At 48.7% G+C, this 17,221-nt stretch overlaps 2 protein-coding genes across 4 annotated transcripts; both read right to left on the bottom strand.

Moving 5' to 3' along the window:
* Positions 1-3,062: 3,062 nt before the first annotated feature.
* LOC122863320 lies at positions 3,063-4,913 on the bottom strand. 2 transcript variants are annotated; one of them, XM_044169711.1, is made up of 6 exons: positions 4,761-4,913; positions 4,532-4,627; positions 4,309-4,424; positions 4,113-4,168; positions 3,967-4,022; positions 3,063-3,848 (listed from the first exon to the last, which is right to left on the bottom strand). In XM_044169711.1, exons 5-6 carry the CDS (start codon positions 4,019-4,021, stop codon positions 3,160-3,162), a joined length of 744 nt encoding a protein of 247 aa, XP_044025646.1. In that variant the 5' UTR covers position 4,022; positions 4,113-4,168; positions 4,309-4,424; positions 4,532-4,627; positions 4,761-4,913; the 3' UTR covers positions 3,063-3,159. The 2 variants fall into 2 exon arrangements, 1 of the variants encoding a protein (XP_044025646.1); XR_006374985.1 differs by having other exon boundaries at positions 3,192-3,848; positions 4,309-4,398.
* Positions 4,914-5,823: 910 nt separating this feature from the next.
* Positions 5,824-11,624, bottom strand: LOC122863319. Of its 2 annotated transcripts, XM_044169710.1 has the most exons (13): positions 11,489-11,624; positions 10,901-11,260; positions 9,399-9,941; positions 9,158-9,309; positions 8,993-9,058; positions 8,783-8,913; positions 8,255-8,697; positions 7,772-8,096; positions 7,466-7,690; positions 6,826-7,368; positions 6,502-6,714; positions 6,136-6,414; positions 5,824-6,030 (listed from the first exon to the last, which is right to left on the bottom strand). In XM_044169710.1, exons 3-10 carry the CDS (start codon positions 9,938-9,940, stop codon positions 6,826-6,828), a joined length of 2,427 nt encoding a protein of 808 aa, XP_044025645.1. In that variant the 5' UTR covers position 9,941; positions 10,901-11,260; positions 11,489-11,624; the 3' UTR covers positions 5,824-6,030; positions 6,136-6,414; positions 6,502-6,714. The 2 variants fall into 2 exon arrangements, with proteins under 2 accessions (XP_044025645.1, XP_044025644.1); XM_044169709.1 differs by lacking the exon at positions 11,489-11,624 and having other exon boundaries at positions 10,901-11,284.
* Between the last annotated feature and the right edge of the window lie 5,597 nt (positions 11,625-17,221).

The raw sequence follows: 17,221 nt of genomic DNA on the forward strand, positions 1-17,221 counted from the left end.
ACAGAACTATTATTATTATTATAACTGTAACCATTAGTTAAATAGCTCTAGCAGTAGAATATGAGCATACATGAGCATTTTATTCTAAATTCGCATCATACTTCAAAACCCAGTGTGGTTACATACAATTTTATTCTCCTCAAATCCCAATGAGTCCCAATAATATGACAAACTCCTCCTTGACTAGCCAGCATCATGTCCAAAGCCATTCTGTTCTGCAGGGCCACGTTTTTGATCCCCTGCATGGTAGGAGTGAGAGTGGAAAACCCTACCTCTACCAGTGCCATCAAGTTCTCAAGATCTATGGCCAGATGGTCTATCTTGTGTGCATTATTCACAGTCCCCCACCAGGGGAGGATGCCACTGATTCCTTTCTCCCCTGGTGACACTCTCATAGTGGATCGCCGTCCACACCTGCTCTCTTCGGGATCCAAATCCATCCTCTGTAGGCATCAGGACGATGGGATTGTCGCTTCCTGGGCGGTGTAAGCTGGTGGTGTCAGTCCGATTCAGCTGAGCGATGTATGGTTGAGGTCCCCTGCATTCGCTTCGGCCTCCCTTGTTCCACCCGGTGCCGCATGTTGTAGTGACAAACTGTTTGCATGCTGAAGTCCCCAGGAAGTGATCTCTAGACGTGTAGCACTGTCTGGTGAATCCAACCGTACCGGCCTGGGATGTTGGATTGATAGTCATGATGGGCCGATGAATTCCTTGCTGGGTTATTTGGCTCATGTTCCAAAACCTGGCTGTGGAGCCGTCGAAGTTGGTGATGCTGATGTTACATAGCTTGAGTGCAGCTCCCATGTCTCTCACTGTTCTGTTCTGCAGAGTAAGCCCCCGGGTGAATGCCACCATGACTCCTAGGGTCTCAGAGACATTTAATGGTGTGGGTTTCACTGGGATGGAATCCCCCACCCCATGGGGGAGCTGCACACAGGCGTAGCAGCTCTGGTTAGTCACTTTTCTGGCAATAGTCAGTATAGTTGTATACCATGCGTTGTCTTCCAGCTGAGCTGGGATGTTGGGGAAGATGGGTGGCACCTCCCTTTTGACCCCTCCTTCTTCTAGGGTTAGTTGTGATTTGAATGTTTCCATTAGTGAGACTGATGACAGGACAATGATGACAGCGAGCAGCACCCCGTCTCCGTGGCCTCTCAGTCCGTCACCCCTCCATCGCCATCTTTCTCTGGTCTCAAGTGTCATCTTATCAGTTGTGTCACCTCTGCCTACCCCCTAATCAGTATGCCCGTGATGTTGGTTTGGGAGGGTAGTGGTTCTAGGTGGTCCCAGTGGAATCTCTGTGCTCAGAGAAACTCCCCCACGGGACCGCCACTCCCCTCCAATATCCCCTGAATGCACAAGGGGAGGAAGGTTCGGTTCACTCACTGATCTCGATCTCACTCGTCTGGTGTTTGGCTGCTGGCCTGGCTCGGGTACTCGTTTGCAGTGGGTGGCGTGGATCCACGTAGCTCTCTCTGCCACCTTTACTGCTGTTTCAGTGGTGAGCAAGACCTGGTAGGGACCATTCCACCTGCGAGCCCGCCAGTTCTTCCGTCTGAAATCCTTCACCACGATTCAATCACCAGGCTCCAAGTCATGCAGTTTCCTCTCTGCAGCCTTTGGAATGGCTTCCTTCACCTGTTTGTGAATATCAGAAAGCACAGAGGACAAGTTTGTGCAATAGCGTAGCATCTCATCCTCACATTGGCTGGTGTCAGGAAGTTGTCTTTTCACTGGCCCAATACCAGTGTTCAATGGCCTGCCAAATAGGATTTCAATAGGGCTGAGACCCCCCCTGCTTCTTATCCTGGACCTCATGTACATCAGAACAATGGGCAGTGCTTTTGTCCATGGCAGCCCTGTCTCATCACAACACTTAGCAAGCTTGTTTTTCAGAGAACTGTTCTCCTTCTCCACGGCTCCTGCGCTGGCTGGGTGATAAGCACAATGATGTTTTAAATCAATACCAACATACTCTCCTACACTCTTCAATGCTGCGCTCATGAAAGGTGTACCGTTATCACTGGAGATCTTATCTGGAATATCCCAGCATGGGACGATATCTCGTATAAGACTCCTTGCTACTGCTGCTGAATCCCGTTTGGCCTCTACCCATTTAGAGAACATGTCAACAATGACCAACCAATATTTCTTTCCATCTGCATTTTTGGCAAAATAAAATTTTTGAGAGAAGTTATTAAATCCCTTTGCGAGCCAGCATCTGTTCTGCTCCAGCACCATGCTCCTCTTTGACCCATGGTCTCGCCCATGGGTCAACAACAACATAATAATGGAACAGATACTTCGGTAAGCATGGTCTGTCACTTGGTCCGTACCACACTTTTTCTGTGCAGCCTGCCTTTCGCCACACTGCTTTTTCCTCTGCCGTTGCTCTTGTCTGCAGTTCCTGCAGATCAGCTGTAGGTGACAGAGGTTCATTAGTTACTGCAACACACTCGGTGTTTGTTTGGCAGCAGCTTTTGCTGCCTTATCCGCTCTGGCATTCCCCTGTGAGATAGGATCAAGGTTGTTAGTGTGTGCTTCACATTTACAAATGGCAATCTGCTTGAGCGGAAGAATTTCCACGTTCTTCTCTGACGGCCGCCCCGGCAGCGCCAGAGCCCGTCCGGCGACCGCCCCGGGTTGTCGACACCTGTCGGGTCGGACCTGCTGGCGCCCGGTTCCCCTCGCACGACCCTTCTATTTTTCCCGATTTTCCTTCCCCGAAATTGAAACGCATCAGAGGGCCTAGGTCCGAGTCTTCCGGTATCTGTCTGGGATGTGGGTTCGTCGCCGGCCCCTTTATGCTAATTAGCAACGTGGCCTGCGAGCGGATGTAAACACAGACCCGAGCGCGCTCTCTCTCGCTCTGTAATCGGCGGTTCGAGTCCAGTGGGGAGCGAGATTAGATACTGTGTTTTTTAAAGAAAGAAAGAAAGAAAGAAAGAAACGTTTTTTGGTGAAATGTAATGACTCGCAGGGGACAAAGTAATTAACAACGGCATAAGAAAATAATTTCTCAAAGAGAAAGAAACAAGCAATCTGGAGAGGAGCAAATGTAAAAAAAAACCTTTTTATTTACATTTTCAAAAACAAGCGCAAACTAAATCTACAAACAATCCTATATGCAATACAAACTACCTAAGAAATATTTGAAAACTACGCTAAATGTACAATCTTAAAGCTCTTCACTCCTTCTTCTTCTCCTCCTCCTCCTCCTCGTTCTTCTACTCCCTGGCTCTCCTTTCTGCCAACCACAGTTCTACCGTTTTGCCGGTAGAACTGAGCGCAGAAGTGCTCTTTCTTGCCTTTGCTGTGGTGCTGGCTGTGGCCAAAGTCTTTTAGGGCTGGCTGGCTGCATTTCTGGCAGGTTCTCAGTTTGTGAGTTTTCCTCTTTTTTTTGCCCTCAGGTGGCTCACTGTCCTCCTCCTCCTTCATCCTCCTCCACAGGGTTGTCCGTGGTATTGTGCTGGCCTTGCGCTCCTCCAGCCACTGCTGTGCCATCTTTCCACTGGGCCCCGCTGTCATCGAGCAGAATAACTCCCCTTTGTAATAGACGTCCAGCCGTCTCGGGCCACCGCAGGTGGTGCACTCCCAGTGTGTGCTCCCCTCTGCCTTTGACTTGGACAGGACCTCCCCATCCTTCTCCTCCTTCTGCTTCCTCCTGTACACGGTAACCCGGGTGGGTTTTCTGCTTGTGGAGGTAGATGCGGCGGAGGGCTCAAGTGCTGTCTTCGGCGGCTGCTGACTGCTGCTGCTGCTGCTGCTGCTGCTGTCCTCCTCACCCGGACCTGGCTGGAAATCCTTGTCCAAGGACCTCTCTGAATTGCTCCTGTAATCCACAGACTCTACAAGAGAACATGAAATTGTCATTTCAGTAGTCAGGGAGGTAGTGAATGTCAGCGTGTTAATGCTTTTTTGTGTAATGGAAAATGTGTGCACAAGTATGCCAGTTACTGTACACACCTTGTTTTTTTTCCTCTTTGTGTTCCAGGTTCTTGCGCTTCCTCAGTGCTTTCATCCTGCACAGAAAGAATTAAACACAAGCAAAGTCAAATTTTTGGTTTACAAAAGGCAGTACAGTACAGTGAGAAGTACAGTGAGAGACTAACCTGATAAAGTTCTCCAAAGAAAACCAAAACCTTCAGGTGGGTTGTGCTGCAGCTCTCTGTGATAGTGAGACAGTCAACGGTCAGGCTGCTGCTTTGTATTTGATGTGTAACAACCTCCAGACTACCTTTAACCAATCACATTTCAACCAGCCTTCTTGTCCCCCTGCATAGTACAGTATCTGTATCAGGACTTTACCTGTGTATTAGCATGCAGACGAGGAGGTGCGAAAGACAATGGGGGGCCTGACAATGGCTGCCTCGCCCGCTAAGCCCCTGGAAAAGGCCACTTAGGGCCAACAGCATGTCAGTAAGCTTTGATGAAAGCAAAGTGAGAAATGTCAGTCATCTGTCATCTATTTACACAAGGCAAGTTTTACATAGTTTTTTATTTACAAAATTCACAAGCCTTTTTTGGGTACCTGCCTCCTGGCGGTCTTTGTTTGAGTTGCCCGGGGGGCAGGCCGTGGGGCAGGTCGGATGGCAGGCTGGGTGGCGGCAGGCTGGGTGGCTCCAGTCTGCAAACAACAAGATTTCCAAATGTAACTACAGCAGTTATGATAGAACAATGACGACGACAACCACAATGATGATGATGATGTGAGGTTGCTTTTTGAAGCATGTCACTGTGCATAACATCAGGTAACTGACCTTTTTGGGGTCCTGGCTTCTTTTCTCTGCCAGCCAGTCCTCCACCGAGCGGCCCTCGGCCGTGGAGCAGAAGTGCTCTGGTCCGTAGCGGCTGTGGCCATTTTCTCTTGTCTTTCGCTGGCCACAGCAACTGCACTTAAAGCTCTCAAAGTTCTTTCTAGGTTTGAAGAGAGCATCCTGCTCCTGGGCCCGTCTGTTTAGCTCCTCCCTGATCTTCCTTTGCGGTGGCAGCAGAGGGGGCGGAGGCAGCAGAGGGGGCAGTGGCAGCAGAGGGGGCTGGGCCAGCATCAGAAATGGAGGCAGAAGGGGTGCATACTGTTGAACTGGAGGAGGAGGAGGAGGCTGCAGTGGCACCGGCGTTGATGACGTCATACAGGTCCGGTGCCAGGGGCCCTCGGTGAGTGACAGCCTGACCAGAGGCGTCCTCAGGGGGATGGAACACTAGAGGCTGGTCAGGCTGCAGAGGCTCCGTCAGCAGAGCCCTGGCTGGAGGTAGTGGCTCTGCTGCAGTCTGCTCGGCACTGGGCCCCGGCACAGCTACACGCACCATGTCCGTCATCATCGCCTTGCTCCGGTCATTGTGCCTGACGGAAATATGAATACATGATATAGATCATCATCATCATCAGCATCTTATGTCCACGAATAAAATTCTTAAAATCACTGCACGACATGCTAAAACACACAAGTCTTACCACTGCAGAAGGGTCCGCTGGTTAACCTCGTACAACTGGATGGGGGCGGCTGCCAAGAGGACTCTGCTGTTGTGAACGTTGTCTCTGATGACAGAGTAGTCTCTCCTGACAGCCCCCCAGCGGTTGACTCGCGTCCCTGCCAAGGTATGACCCTCGTAGTGTATGCGGCACAGCTCCAAAAACACAGCCTCCACAATCCTGCTGGCTTTTGGAGAGTGTGACGCTCCCGCGCCCTGCCCAAGGTAGGCACTGCACAAAGAGAGAGAGAGATGTCCTGTGTTACACAGCCTGGAGTCACAGACAGAACAATGCATTTGAGTTTTAAATGAACATGCTACACTTACCGTTTCACACTGTCCACCCCTGGCATGTGGGCATGTCGTGAAGGGCCCGCCTTGAAGCGGCCCCTCTCCTGGTGGCGCGGGGGGAAGGAGATAGCCGCCTTGTCCCTGTCTGACAGCTTCTGCCAGAGCGCAGAAGCGCGTCACAAAAGCGTGGTGCCGCAGCTCTACGAGGGCATGGGCCAGACGGACAGCATGCTGGTACCCACTGTGACTGTCTGGACCGCATACGTCCTGCAACAAATGGACCGAGCGGATTAAATGTTTTTGGTTTTTTTTTTTAAAAAAACACTCCCTATGGAGACCACTGTAAATGGCAACAGACTTGAACGTGCTTACGTCTTCCTCCTCCTCCATCTCCATCGGCTCTGGTGGGGCCGGGCCCGACTGGGATGACGAGGGAGGGGCCAGAGGCTGAGGTTGAGGCTGTGATGGTCGGAGGAGACTGCTGAGGTTGTCGGCGAACCTCATGTCAGCGAGCTCCTCCTGGAACCCCTCGTCCTCCCACACGTCTTCTGCCCCGTCTGTCCCATCAGGAGCGTCTGGATCCCGGCCGAACATCCTCCTGCAGAACAGCGCCCGTCTGGGAGTACAGGTACTCCACCCCGATCAGCTCCCCTGAACAAAGCGTAGAAAAACAGATGTGATTACTGCATTTGCCCTGTGACAGCCTGCACACATACAAGCTCTTCCCTGACAGGTTACCTGTGTACTCCCCAGGCTGGGTGTAATTTTCAACCAGCGTCAGACCCAAAAACTCTTGGGTGAGCTGGTTGAAGCTGTGCTGCAGCTGGGCACTGTAGCAACGCAGCGTCGTCCTCTGGGCACCCTCCACTGATGCCCTGGCCCGGTTTTCATTCCACCTCACCAGGCCCTCCAACAGGTACACCTGGAAGTGGAGAGCATTGGCAGATGTGCCTGTGACAGGAAAAAGAGGGGGAGAAAATGAGACTCACTCACTCACTCACTCATCGCAAGCTGAACACACTTGTGTAGCGTGCTTTAGACGTACGTGCCTTTCATGCTCACCTAGAATGAATCGGCACAGGTGGAGGTGAAACGATTCCAGGGAAGTGGAGCCTCTGGCACAGCGGAAGACGGGGAGCCTGACCCCCCCCCGGTCACCTCCCCCGTCTTGGTGTACAGCTCCACTCCCGGAGGGTCCTGTATGCAGTGGAGGTGACGACGCTGCGTGCTCCAAATCTCCTCCATCCTGGCACGGTCGATGAGCGGGACGCCCATGGTGTCGGCTGCCGCCCAGAAGGAGTCCAGCACCTCCTGGATGAGCCGCTCTGTCTCCTGCGCGCCTCTGGTGCGGCGGCGGCAGTGACGAGCGAGCTCCCTGGCCGACAAGGTGATGTGGGCGTCCCTCCCCTCCTCGGACTGCTTGGCCTCTGTCAGGCGGTCCACGTCGCCGCTGTCCCACTCGAAAATGGCAAAGGACAACCGCGCCATGAAGAGGCCGTACAGCTGGTGGCTGTCGGTGGTGACACCCCTCGCAAAGCGTCGCATGAGGTGCCACACGTCCAGGCGCACCACCAGCTGGTCCCACCCGCTGAACATGGCCGCGGCCTAACAACAAAATACGGATGCATCTTTTTAGTCCGCTGCAGGTCGTGTGTAAATGAAAGTGGAATTTTTAATGGCACGCAGAGAGGCCATACAGTACCTTGCACTGTCCTGCGGCGCTACAGCAGTCCCGGTCCACGTACAGAACCTGAGGAGGGGTCTTTCCGGCAATTGTATACCGCCGCACCAGTCCCGCCGCCATGGGCAAAAGTCCGTTCCCCTCGGACTCTGTAAGCACGGACATGAGCACCTGCCCGTGCTCATTGCCCACATTGGTGACCCAGGCGGCTGTCCCGGCGGCGTCGCCCGCAAGCTTTTTTGTCATCTGTGCAGAAAAAAACAGACACGTTACATCATCACATCACATGGCTAGAGTGCACGTTTAATAATTATAATTATAGCTTGCCTTCTTGGTGGAGTCCATCTTTAAGATGACACCAAAGATGGACGTGACCCTGGCTTTTGTCTCGTCCAGGCGAGTGAGGACATCCCTCACGTACACAGACAGCAGCCAGGACACGCTGGGTACCGGGTGCATGGGCGGGAGGGACACCCGCCGCTGCGGTGCCGCACCCGACACGCGAAGCTTGCGGAGCACGGAAAGGTAGCTCATCGACCTACCCATCCACTCTCTGGTGTGTTGCTCCACCAGAGCGGCGCGGAGGCGAGACGCACTGTTGCCCAAAGTGCGCTCCTTCAGCATCCCAATCACCGTTTTATCGCAGGACAACCTGTGGGGTGGGGGTGGGTGTAAGCACAGGACGGCAGGACATTTTCCTGATTATGCTTTTACTGCAGGACTTTTACTCGTAACAGATTATTTTGATAGTGTGGTATTAGTACTTTCACTGGAGTAAAGGATCTGAATACTTTGTCCACCACTGCTTACTTGTAAGTGAGGACAGCTGGAAACCGTTCCTGGTGTGCCAGGTCCAGCTGTCCCAAGATGTCCTGTGCCCACGCCGCGTACTTCCTGTGACACGAGCAGCACTCCAGGTACTCTGTGCCCATGAAGTACCAGCTGCTCATGTCCAAGACCCTCCGGACGGTCTTGTACAGGCCCGCGCCGGTCAGTTTGCGCCCACAGGTGGGGCACACCAGCTTGTATGCCCACATCCTGTAGGGCACCCACAGGAAGAACCGGCTATGGAAGAAGGCGTGGGCGGTGGCGGGGGGCTGGGTGTAGAGGGGCCGGTCTCCGGGGGGGAACCACCACAGACGGAGGTCAGCGGTGAGGACTGGCTGCCCACCCGTGCCTCTGGTGAACAGAGCCCGGCCCAGCCAGTCCTGCTGCTCCTCCGGCAGCGTCATCCTCCAGCTCTTGGGCAGCAGCTGCAACATTCATATCACTCGGTCAATATCAAAGATTACAGTCAAGAGGTTCATATGAAGAACTACATGCGTCAACAAAATTTACCTGTGCGCCGGAGGCTGAAGCCGGGTGTGCAGGCTGACCCGGTCCATCGCCCGCAGGGGGGACAGCAGGCAGGGAAGGTCCGGTCACAGAGGGTCCAGGCGCCGTGACAGCTGGTGGGGCGTCCCTGTCCACTGCAAAACAGAGACTCGCAGTTGTCACTCTGTTACAGCTCATTTACAAACAGGGATGGTTACAGTCATATACACTCACGCTGAGAGTCGACCAACATGGCAGCGGCGAGGAGCATGTCGTCTGAGGGGTCCGTGGATGCGGCGCCTGCATGCATGCGTGCGTGCGTGAAGAAGACAATTGAATGCGCATATTGACATTTGCACAAACAACTCGTTCGATGCGTGTCAGCGAGGGGGAACTTACTTGATGGAGGCTGCGGTGCTGTCTGCCGAGCCGGGGGAGCAGCCGACGGCTTGGCTGCTGCGACCTCGTTGTCCCGGCCCAGTACGTACACCTGCAGCGTGTGCATCCGGGACCCCGCATACACCTTCTGCTTCCTCACCCACTGCAGGTAGCTACCGACATGACGACAACACAAGAAAGCAAAGCGTTAGCTCACACATCATCACACACTGTCACCTGCACCGTCGCGTGCAATACTTACGTTCGACTCTCGCTGCTGGTCGACTCGTACAGGGACCGGTACGTCTCCCCGGCGTGCGCACCGAACCCCACCAGTGTGTTGTCCATGCCCCTCACCGACAGGGAGCCCTCGCGCATCCTACGCTGCCGGATGACAGCCGTCATCTCGGGGAACAGCTGAGCGTAGGAGGCGAGTGCGTCTTTGTTGGCAGCGAGGGGCGACTGCGACGTGTCCCCACCTTCCCTCTCCTTCTGGTGGGACACCAGGAGGCTACACGTGTAGCCGACATCATGGCTTAGTAGCCACTTGAATGTTTGTCCCCTGTACTGGCCAAACTGGAGCTCACTCTCACTGAGCACCAGCTGGCAGCACGTGGGGTCTCCTCCGGCCTGGAGGACCCGAGCCTTCGCCTCCTCCCTCACCCTGTCAGGCATCTTCACCTGACACGCCACAGCTGACCCTTTCCTGCGGTAGGCTTGGGCCAGCCTCGACGCATCGCGTGACGGCTGGAGGGTGAGCTCAGACAACGAAGGCTCCCGGCGGAAACTCGGGCGGTAATCCATTCTGCAAAGAGCCAGACAAAACGCACATTTATTTCTAGCATAATGTTGTCTTTATCTTATTGGGTGGGACCAGAAGAATTGTTAAACACACCTTCAGAATATGACGAATATAATGAATGTAAACCTCAGAATATTAACACAAAGACATTTAAGTAAATGTCATAATTTCATGCACACTTCTTTCTGTGTTAATGTGACACAGCTTAAAATAGGGCCACTGCATAATCCAAATGTAAATGTACATTTCACTGCACAGAAAGAGCATAGTTTACCAACTGATTGTAATGAACGTGAGTTGAGCCTATTACGGTTCTAACCAACCAAGTTATGCTGTAAAACACTTTGATAAACCCAAATAGATCTACACATTCATCTGAGCTGCATTTTTTTTTAGAAGAAAAACACAATTCAAACTGAAATACCACCGACATTAACGGCACGGTGGGCCATACAGTGCGAACACAAATTTAACCGGCCTTCGTCTGAAAATCGACAACTGGCCTGTAGCGACCGTCGAAACACTCCAGCACAGTTAACCTGACTTTTGAACAGCCTTTCAAAGTGTGTTGCAGGCGGCGGGAATTACTTTAAAATCCCGCCGATATCAATGGCACTGTGGGCAATACGAATTTAACCTTGAAATTTCGGCTACAAGACGAAAAAAAGTGCTGGATATGCTGACAATTAATCGTACTTGGCGTGTTTGAACTGTTACTAACATTTTTATAACACCTTTATTATGCTTTTCACGTCGACTTTTACTGGTGTCGGAACTAGCCATGCCGTTAACTTTGACGTTAGCAAAAAAAAGTAGCACATTTCGCAACATTATATACCTGTATTCTCTCTACAAATGACCAAAACCGATAAGTGCTATTACTAATTAATAAATCCAACTGTTGTAAATGCTATTACTATTACGTAAATGTTAATACTATACTTATATTAGCAGTTACTCACTTCTCTCTCTGGCAGTATCTCGTAGTGTACTTCGCGACGCTGTGGTGTCCAGATGCAGAATGACCTCGCTTGCACTGCTGGGGATGGGGGCTTGCCAGGCAGCCAATCAGAAAGCGAGAATAAAGTAGAACAGCAAATCAAACGTTGCTATTATTTGGAGCCTTCTGTTTGGCTATAGAAAAGTAAGACAAGCCAATCATGTACAGGTCAGGCCTTTGGGGGCGGATTGTCGGCAGCATATTGGCTGTCCAAAAGTAGGACGAAAGTAGGACAGGGATCAGCGAAGAAGCTGTCTCCGAAGGCACAACAGCACAGCATCCAAGAGTTCAGCAACCAGTGTGTGATGTGCAATGGGTTTGCCTGTGGATGTAAGGAAGTTTTTGTTTGCCCAGAGTTTTCCAAAGTCATGTGCCACTCCCCATGCATATCTGCTATCTGTGAAAATGTTCACAGTTTGGTCATTAGCACATTTACATGCTTCCGTTAATGCAACTAACTCTGCTGCCTGTGCTGAGTAATTTGATAGGAGTGGTTTAGCCAGAATTGTTTCATATAATGTTGTTACTGCAAACCCTGCAAGATTTTTACCAGTTGCTGGATCTCGTGATGCTGAACCGTCAACAAACAGCTCCAGCTCTGGATTGATCAATGGTGTTTCCTTCGTTAAAGATTCCAGGACTCTCCGAATACCCTTGAACGAGTCTGGTGAATGTAAAACTCTTACCTTCAAAAGAGAACGCAAACCAATACTGGCTGTCAGGATCCACTGGGATGCTTAAAAAAGCATTAGCCAGGTCAACAACTGAAAACCACTTACTCCCAGGTGACACCTGTGAGAGTATTGTGTGTGGGTTGGGAACATCGGGTGCTCTTGCATGTATCGCTGCATTTACCGCCTGCAAGTCCTGCACGAATCTCCAATGTTGTGGCTCTCTGGCGTCCCGGAGTTTTCGTACGGGGAAAATAGGTGTTCGGACTGGAGAATTTGCGCATGGAATAATCACTCCTGCTTTTAAAAGAGAATCAAACACCGGTTTAATACTGTCAACAGCTTCCTTCTTCAAAGGATATTGGTTCTGACACGGCCTGTATGAAGATTTTGGTGTGATTACTACAGGCTCAGCATCTTTGATTAATTCTACATCATACTTGTGTTGTGCCCACAAGCAGGATGGTACCTGATTTAACTAAGGAATTTCTGAGATGCCTTTCACGAAAATGTTTTTGTCATGACTTATTTCATCATCTGATGTTACCAAACTGGCCATTAAAAACTCTGGAATCTGGAATGAGCTCAATGCTTCTTACCACTGTTGCTATAGCTGAAAATCTTTTACGGAATACCTGAAGTTGGTTGTGAAAATCCACCCCTGAGTCTGATGTCTTTACCCAACCAGCAGCTTCCTCACAACGTCTGGTCCAAGGGCCCAAGCATTCCCATGTTTCCTGCTTTGCTTTGACCAGGGGGACATGAGAATATGTGTTAGGGACCTGAAACAAAGCTTTACACAGTGGATCATTGAAAGCTAGTGAGACAGTGCATCTTGTATCATTCCAGTACCACCAGGTCAGCTTTAGTGTGTTTCTCTCTTTGTCTTGCCTGAACCATGTGTCCTCAAAATGTTTATCAACCCCAAGATGTACATGTGATGTGCAGTGTAACTCTTGTGGCGACTTGATGTCTATTCGTGTATAGTTGTCTGGAAAGAGAGCTCTGACCTCAGTGATCAGAGTGTTATTTACAGAGCCAGCAGCTGTGTGAGGCAGTTTCCATTGATAAGAGTACATCAGCTCCCTGCTACTGTGTTTCACATATTGCGATGCAGTGTCAGAAATTCTGGCTACAATGATGCCTTCGGGAGTGGAAATCAGAATAATTCCTAATCTTTTCATCATATCTCTTCCGATAATGTTGATCAGGCATCGTTTAGATAACAAGAATGAATGCTTAAAGTGTTTCTCAATTTCTTCACTGCATGGCAATGGTGTGGTATACCTTTCCACCAGGGGCGTTCCTGAAACTCCCACTGTCCTCACAAATCTGCCACTCATCTTTGGAAGGACTGCAAATTCTGACTCTCTGATGACAGAATCAGTTGCACCAGAATCCACAAGAAAAACAATATCTTTTCCAGCAACATTGATTGTGTGTTCAGGCATGCGTTTGCATGCATCATGTGTATATTCGGTGTATATCTCTGCTGGGGCTTTGTCATCAGTGGCTTGTGTGTGCTCAAGGTAAGAGATAGCCTCACTTATCAATGTCTGTGTGTGTGTCGGTGTCTCATGCAGGCAGTTGTCTGTGTCTTGTGTGTTCACATGCTCTTTTGTGTCAGTGTGGGTGCTCTTACGTAACTGATGTGAAGAATGCTCTGTCGTCTCCAGTTCAGTGTTCAAGCCAGCTCCTTCCTGACCTGGCGTCGACACCCCATCTAGTCAGTCAGCCTGCTCGTGATTCTTGGGGCAATCTTTTGCCCAATGTCCCATTTTGCCACATTTAAAACAAGCGTCACTCCTTCCTCGTCCTCTTCCTCTTCCTCCACGTCCCTGTCGGCCTTGGTCTCGGCCTCTGTTCTGATTCTCATACGCCCTCAGCTGCGCCATCTGTAATCTGTGCGTCAGCTGCGTACTTTTCTTCCTTTGCTCATCTTTGAGGAATTTTTCTGCATGGATAGCGTGTCTCTCTATGGTCTCCAGGTTACCATACTCCCAGGTCACGCATATGTCCATGGTATGAAAATCAGTTGAGGTCCCATCTCCTGCTGCCACCTCCATCATCGGTGCAATCGCTTTTAAGGAGGTGCAGGAGTTTGATCTGGGCCGGAATTCTTTGTTGCTTCGAGTGCGATGAGGGCTGGAAGGGTGATTGGGGGTGTTTGGGCCACCCCAATGTGATTTGTAGGCCTCTTTGGGTGTTGGAGGTGCGGCAATGAATGATCCTTGTCCTCCTGTTGCCTCATCCAGGAGTATCGAGGCTGCAGTTGGTGGTTGTGCCTCTGCTGGTGCTGCTGCTGTAGCTGCTGCTGCTCGTTGTTGAGGCTGACTTCCTTGACGGGGGCCGAGTCCAGGTCCAGATCCAGCTTGGCACACTGTGGGACATACTGAGACACAGAGGTGTTTGGCTGATCTGTCCCTGCCTTATTTTTTATTTTTTTAATCCCTGATATGGGCCTCATGCTGCCAACAAGCATAATCCTTCCAGTCTGCTTTAAATTGCTTATTTCTTTTCTTTTGAGTGACTTGTTCTTTCTCTTCTAATTTGCCTTTTAATATCTCTGTCTGTCTGAGAGAGAAGCTGCCGGTTGATGGAAAACCAAATTCTTTTACCCAGATGTCCAGCTGGTCAATGCTGTGCTTACCATAATTGTTAATCATGTAGTTTATATTAAGGGATTTCAACATAGGTGATAGCAGTTTTGATCTTTCATTCTCAGAAGTTTTGCTATTGTTAGAACCCATATTTATTCTTTAACCCAGATTTCCCAACTATAATAACTTTGTTTGATGTTTTAAATGGCCTCTTTGTGCTTTTAAATATTTTAGCTGGATTCTTAGGAGCGCTTCTGCCAAAATTAAGAGGAAAGGGAAAAAAGGACCTTGAAGCTGGCTGCTAGGGGAAAGACAGTTAGATCGTTTACAGACTTCCTTGAGAACCAACCCAAAAAAAATAATAACATTAACCCTTCAATGCCTCTAAGAGCAGCCTGTTTTATTGCCTTCCCAGATCATCCGTTTGGCATTCACACCTTTTTCTTACTCAGTTTTTTAATTATTTTATATTTTGTTTGTTTTGTTTTTTTTGTCTTTTTATTTTCCCTTTCACACATTCACTCCTCCTCTTTTTTAAAGATGAGTTCCAAACTACGAATCTTTAAATAACCCAAGAGGGAACCAAATGAGTGTGTAGAAAAGAATTGCAGAAAAGAACGGGTCTGTAAGAAATACCCTGTCTGACAGTGAAAATTTTGGCAAAATACTGCAATGATTCACACAGCGGTCCCAGACCTGCCCTGCTGACACGTCTGTCACGCACACCCCTCACGGTAGCGAGAATCGGTATACCCCGGGCCCCTTGAATAAACTCACCAGAAAGAGAGTGCTGCCACAGCCGCTAGGTTCACTGGATCACAGCGGTGAGCGAGCCTCGGACACCCAGGGCAGCAGGCCCCCACATCTCCACACTTCCCTGCCAGGGAGGTTGAGGTACAGAGTCCCAGACTCTAGCCGTGCACAGTCTTAACCTGCCGCTGCGAGCGCCCAAGTCCTCTCACACGAGTGAAAATGCCGACAACTCCAAATTGTAGTGGCAATTCCTTCGGAATAAAGAAACACTCAAGGCAATCACTTGTCTTTCTGTAGGTTTACTTCAAGCGTCTGCAGACAGACTCACAGCAGCAAAAACATACATCAGTATAATCTGCTCTGAATGAGTACAGAGGAAAAAGAGCATCAGTTATTTATCCAGTCTTCAGGGTCAGGCTCCTCAACCCAGGGAGAAGAGTGTCCCTGAAGTCTGGACATAACAGTCGCTAGGATGTTTTGTAGTTCCATGTCATCATTATCAGTGTACTGTTCTCATCTCGCACACCAAACAATCATACACAAATGAAGTATCGAAGCCAAACAATTATAATAACATCTGTATGTTATTATATCAGAGAATCCGTTTGTTCTCGCCATTACAAAACTCAAAATGAGCATATACTGTATTTACACCGTGTAAAATCAGACACTCACAAGAGTCAATGTTAATTTTCATAGTCGACCAGGTTTGAATGTTTCCAGCACATACATTTGTTTCTAAGAGTATTTCTATTTAAAATGCAAAATAATCTAATGTACTGGGTGAAAAGTGTTTTTTCTCACCGATTGAAGGTTAAATGGAAGAATGTAAATCATTTCATGTTATCCTTCTGTGTCGCACAGGTTTGAATGCTTGTAATGCAGAAATTTGTTTCTAAGAACATTCCTGAAGAAAAGATAGTTAAACAATTTTTCTTGCTAATGGAAACTCAAAATGAGCATATACTGTATTTAAACATTGTAAAACCAGACACTCACAAGAGTCAATGTTATCTTTCATAGTCGTCCAGGTTTGAATGTTTCCAGTACATACATTTGTTTCTAAGAGTATTTCTGAAAAGATAACAGCAAATGGTAACTCAAAATGAGCATATACTGTATTTAAACAGTGTAAAACCAGACACTCACAAGAGTCAATGTTAACTTTCATAGTCAACCAGGTTTCAATGTTACCAGCACATACATTTGTTTCTCAGAGTATTTCTCAGGGAATGACAGCAAATGATAACTCAAAATGAGCATATACTGTATTTAAACAGCGTAACACCAGACACTCACAAGAGTCAATGTTAACTTTCATAGTCGACCAGGTTTGAATGTTACCAGTACATACATTTGTTTCTAAGAGTATTTCTGAATGAAAGGCAAAATAATCTAATGTACTGGGTGAAAAGTGTTTTTTTCTCACCGATTGAAGGTTAAATGGAAGAATATGAATCATTTCATGTTGTCCTTCTGTGTCGCACAGGTTTGAATGCTTGTAATGCAGAAATTTGTTTCTAAGAACATTCCTGAAGAAAAGAGGAAAAGATAGTAAAACAATTTTACTTGCTAATGGAAACTCAAAATGAGTATACAGTTGTATGCAAAAGTTTAGGAACCCCTGACAATTTCCATGATTTTCATTTATAAATATTTGGGTGTTTGGATCAGCAATTTCATTTTGATCTATCAAATAACTGAAGGACACAGTAATATTTCAGTAGTGAAATGAGATTTATTGGATTAACAGAAAATTAAATTAGACAGGTGCATAAATTTGGGCACCCTTGTCATTTTGTTGATTTGAATACCTGTAACTACTTAGCACTGATTAATTGGAACACACAATTGGTTTGGTGAGCTCATTAAGCCTTGAACTTCATAGACAGGTGCATCCAATCATGAGAAAAGGTATTTAAGGTGGCCAATTGAAAGTTGTTGTTCTCTTTGACTCTCCTCTGAAGAGTGGCAACATGGGGGCCTCAAAACAACTCTCAAATGACCTGAAAAAAAGATTGTTCTACATTATGGTTTAGGGGAGGCTACAAAAGTTATCATGAGAAATATAAGCTGTCAGTGTCCACTGTGAGGAACATAGTGAGGAAATGGAGGACCACAGGCACAGTTCTTGTTAAGGCCAGAAGTGGCAGGCCACATAAAATATTGGAGAGGCAAAGGCGAAGGATGGTGAGAACGGTCAAAAACAGCCCACAGACCACCTCCAAAGACCTACAACATCAACTTGCTGCAGATGGT

The sequence above is a fragment of the Siniperca chuatsi genome, linkage group LG16 (assembly GCF_020085105.1).
Source record: "Siniperca chuatsi isolate FFG_IHB_CAS linkage group LG16, ASM2008510v1, whole genome shotgun sequence".
In the NCBI taxonomy this organism is placed as follows: Eukaryota; Metazoa; Chordata; class Actinopteri; order Centrarchiformes; family Sinipercidae; genus Siniperca; species Siniperca chuatsi.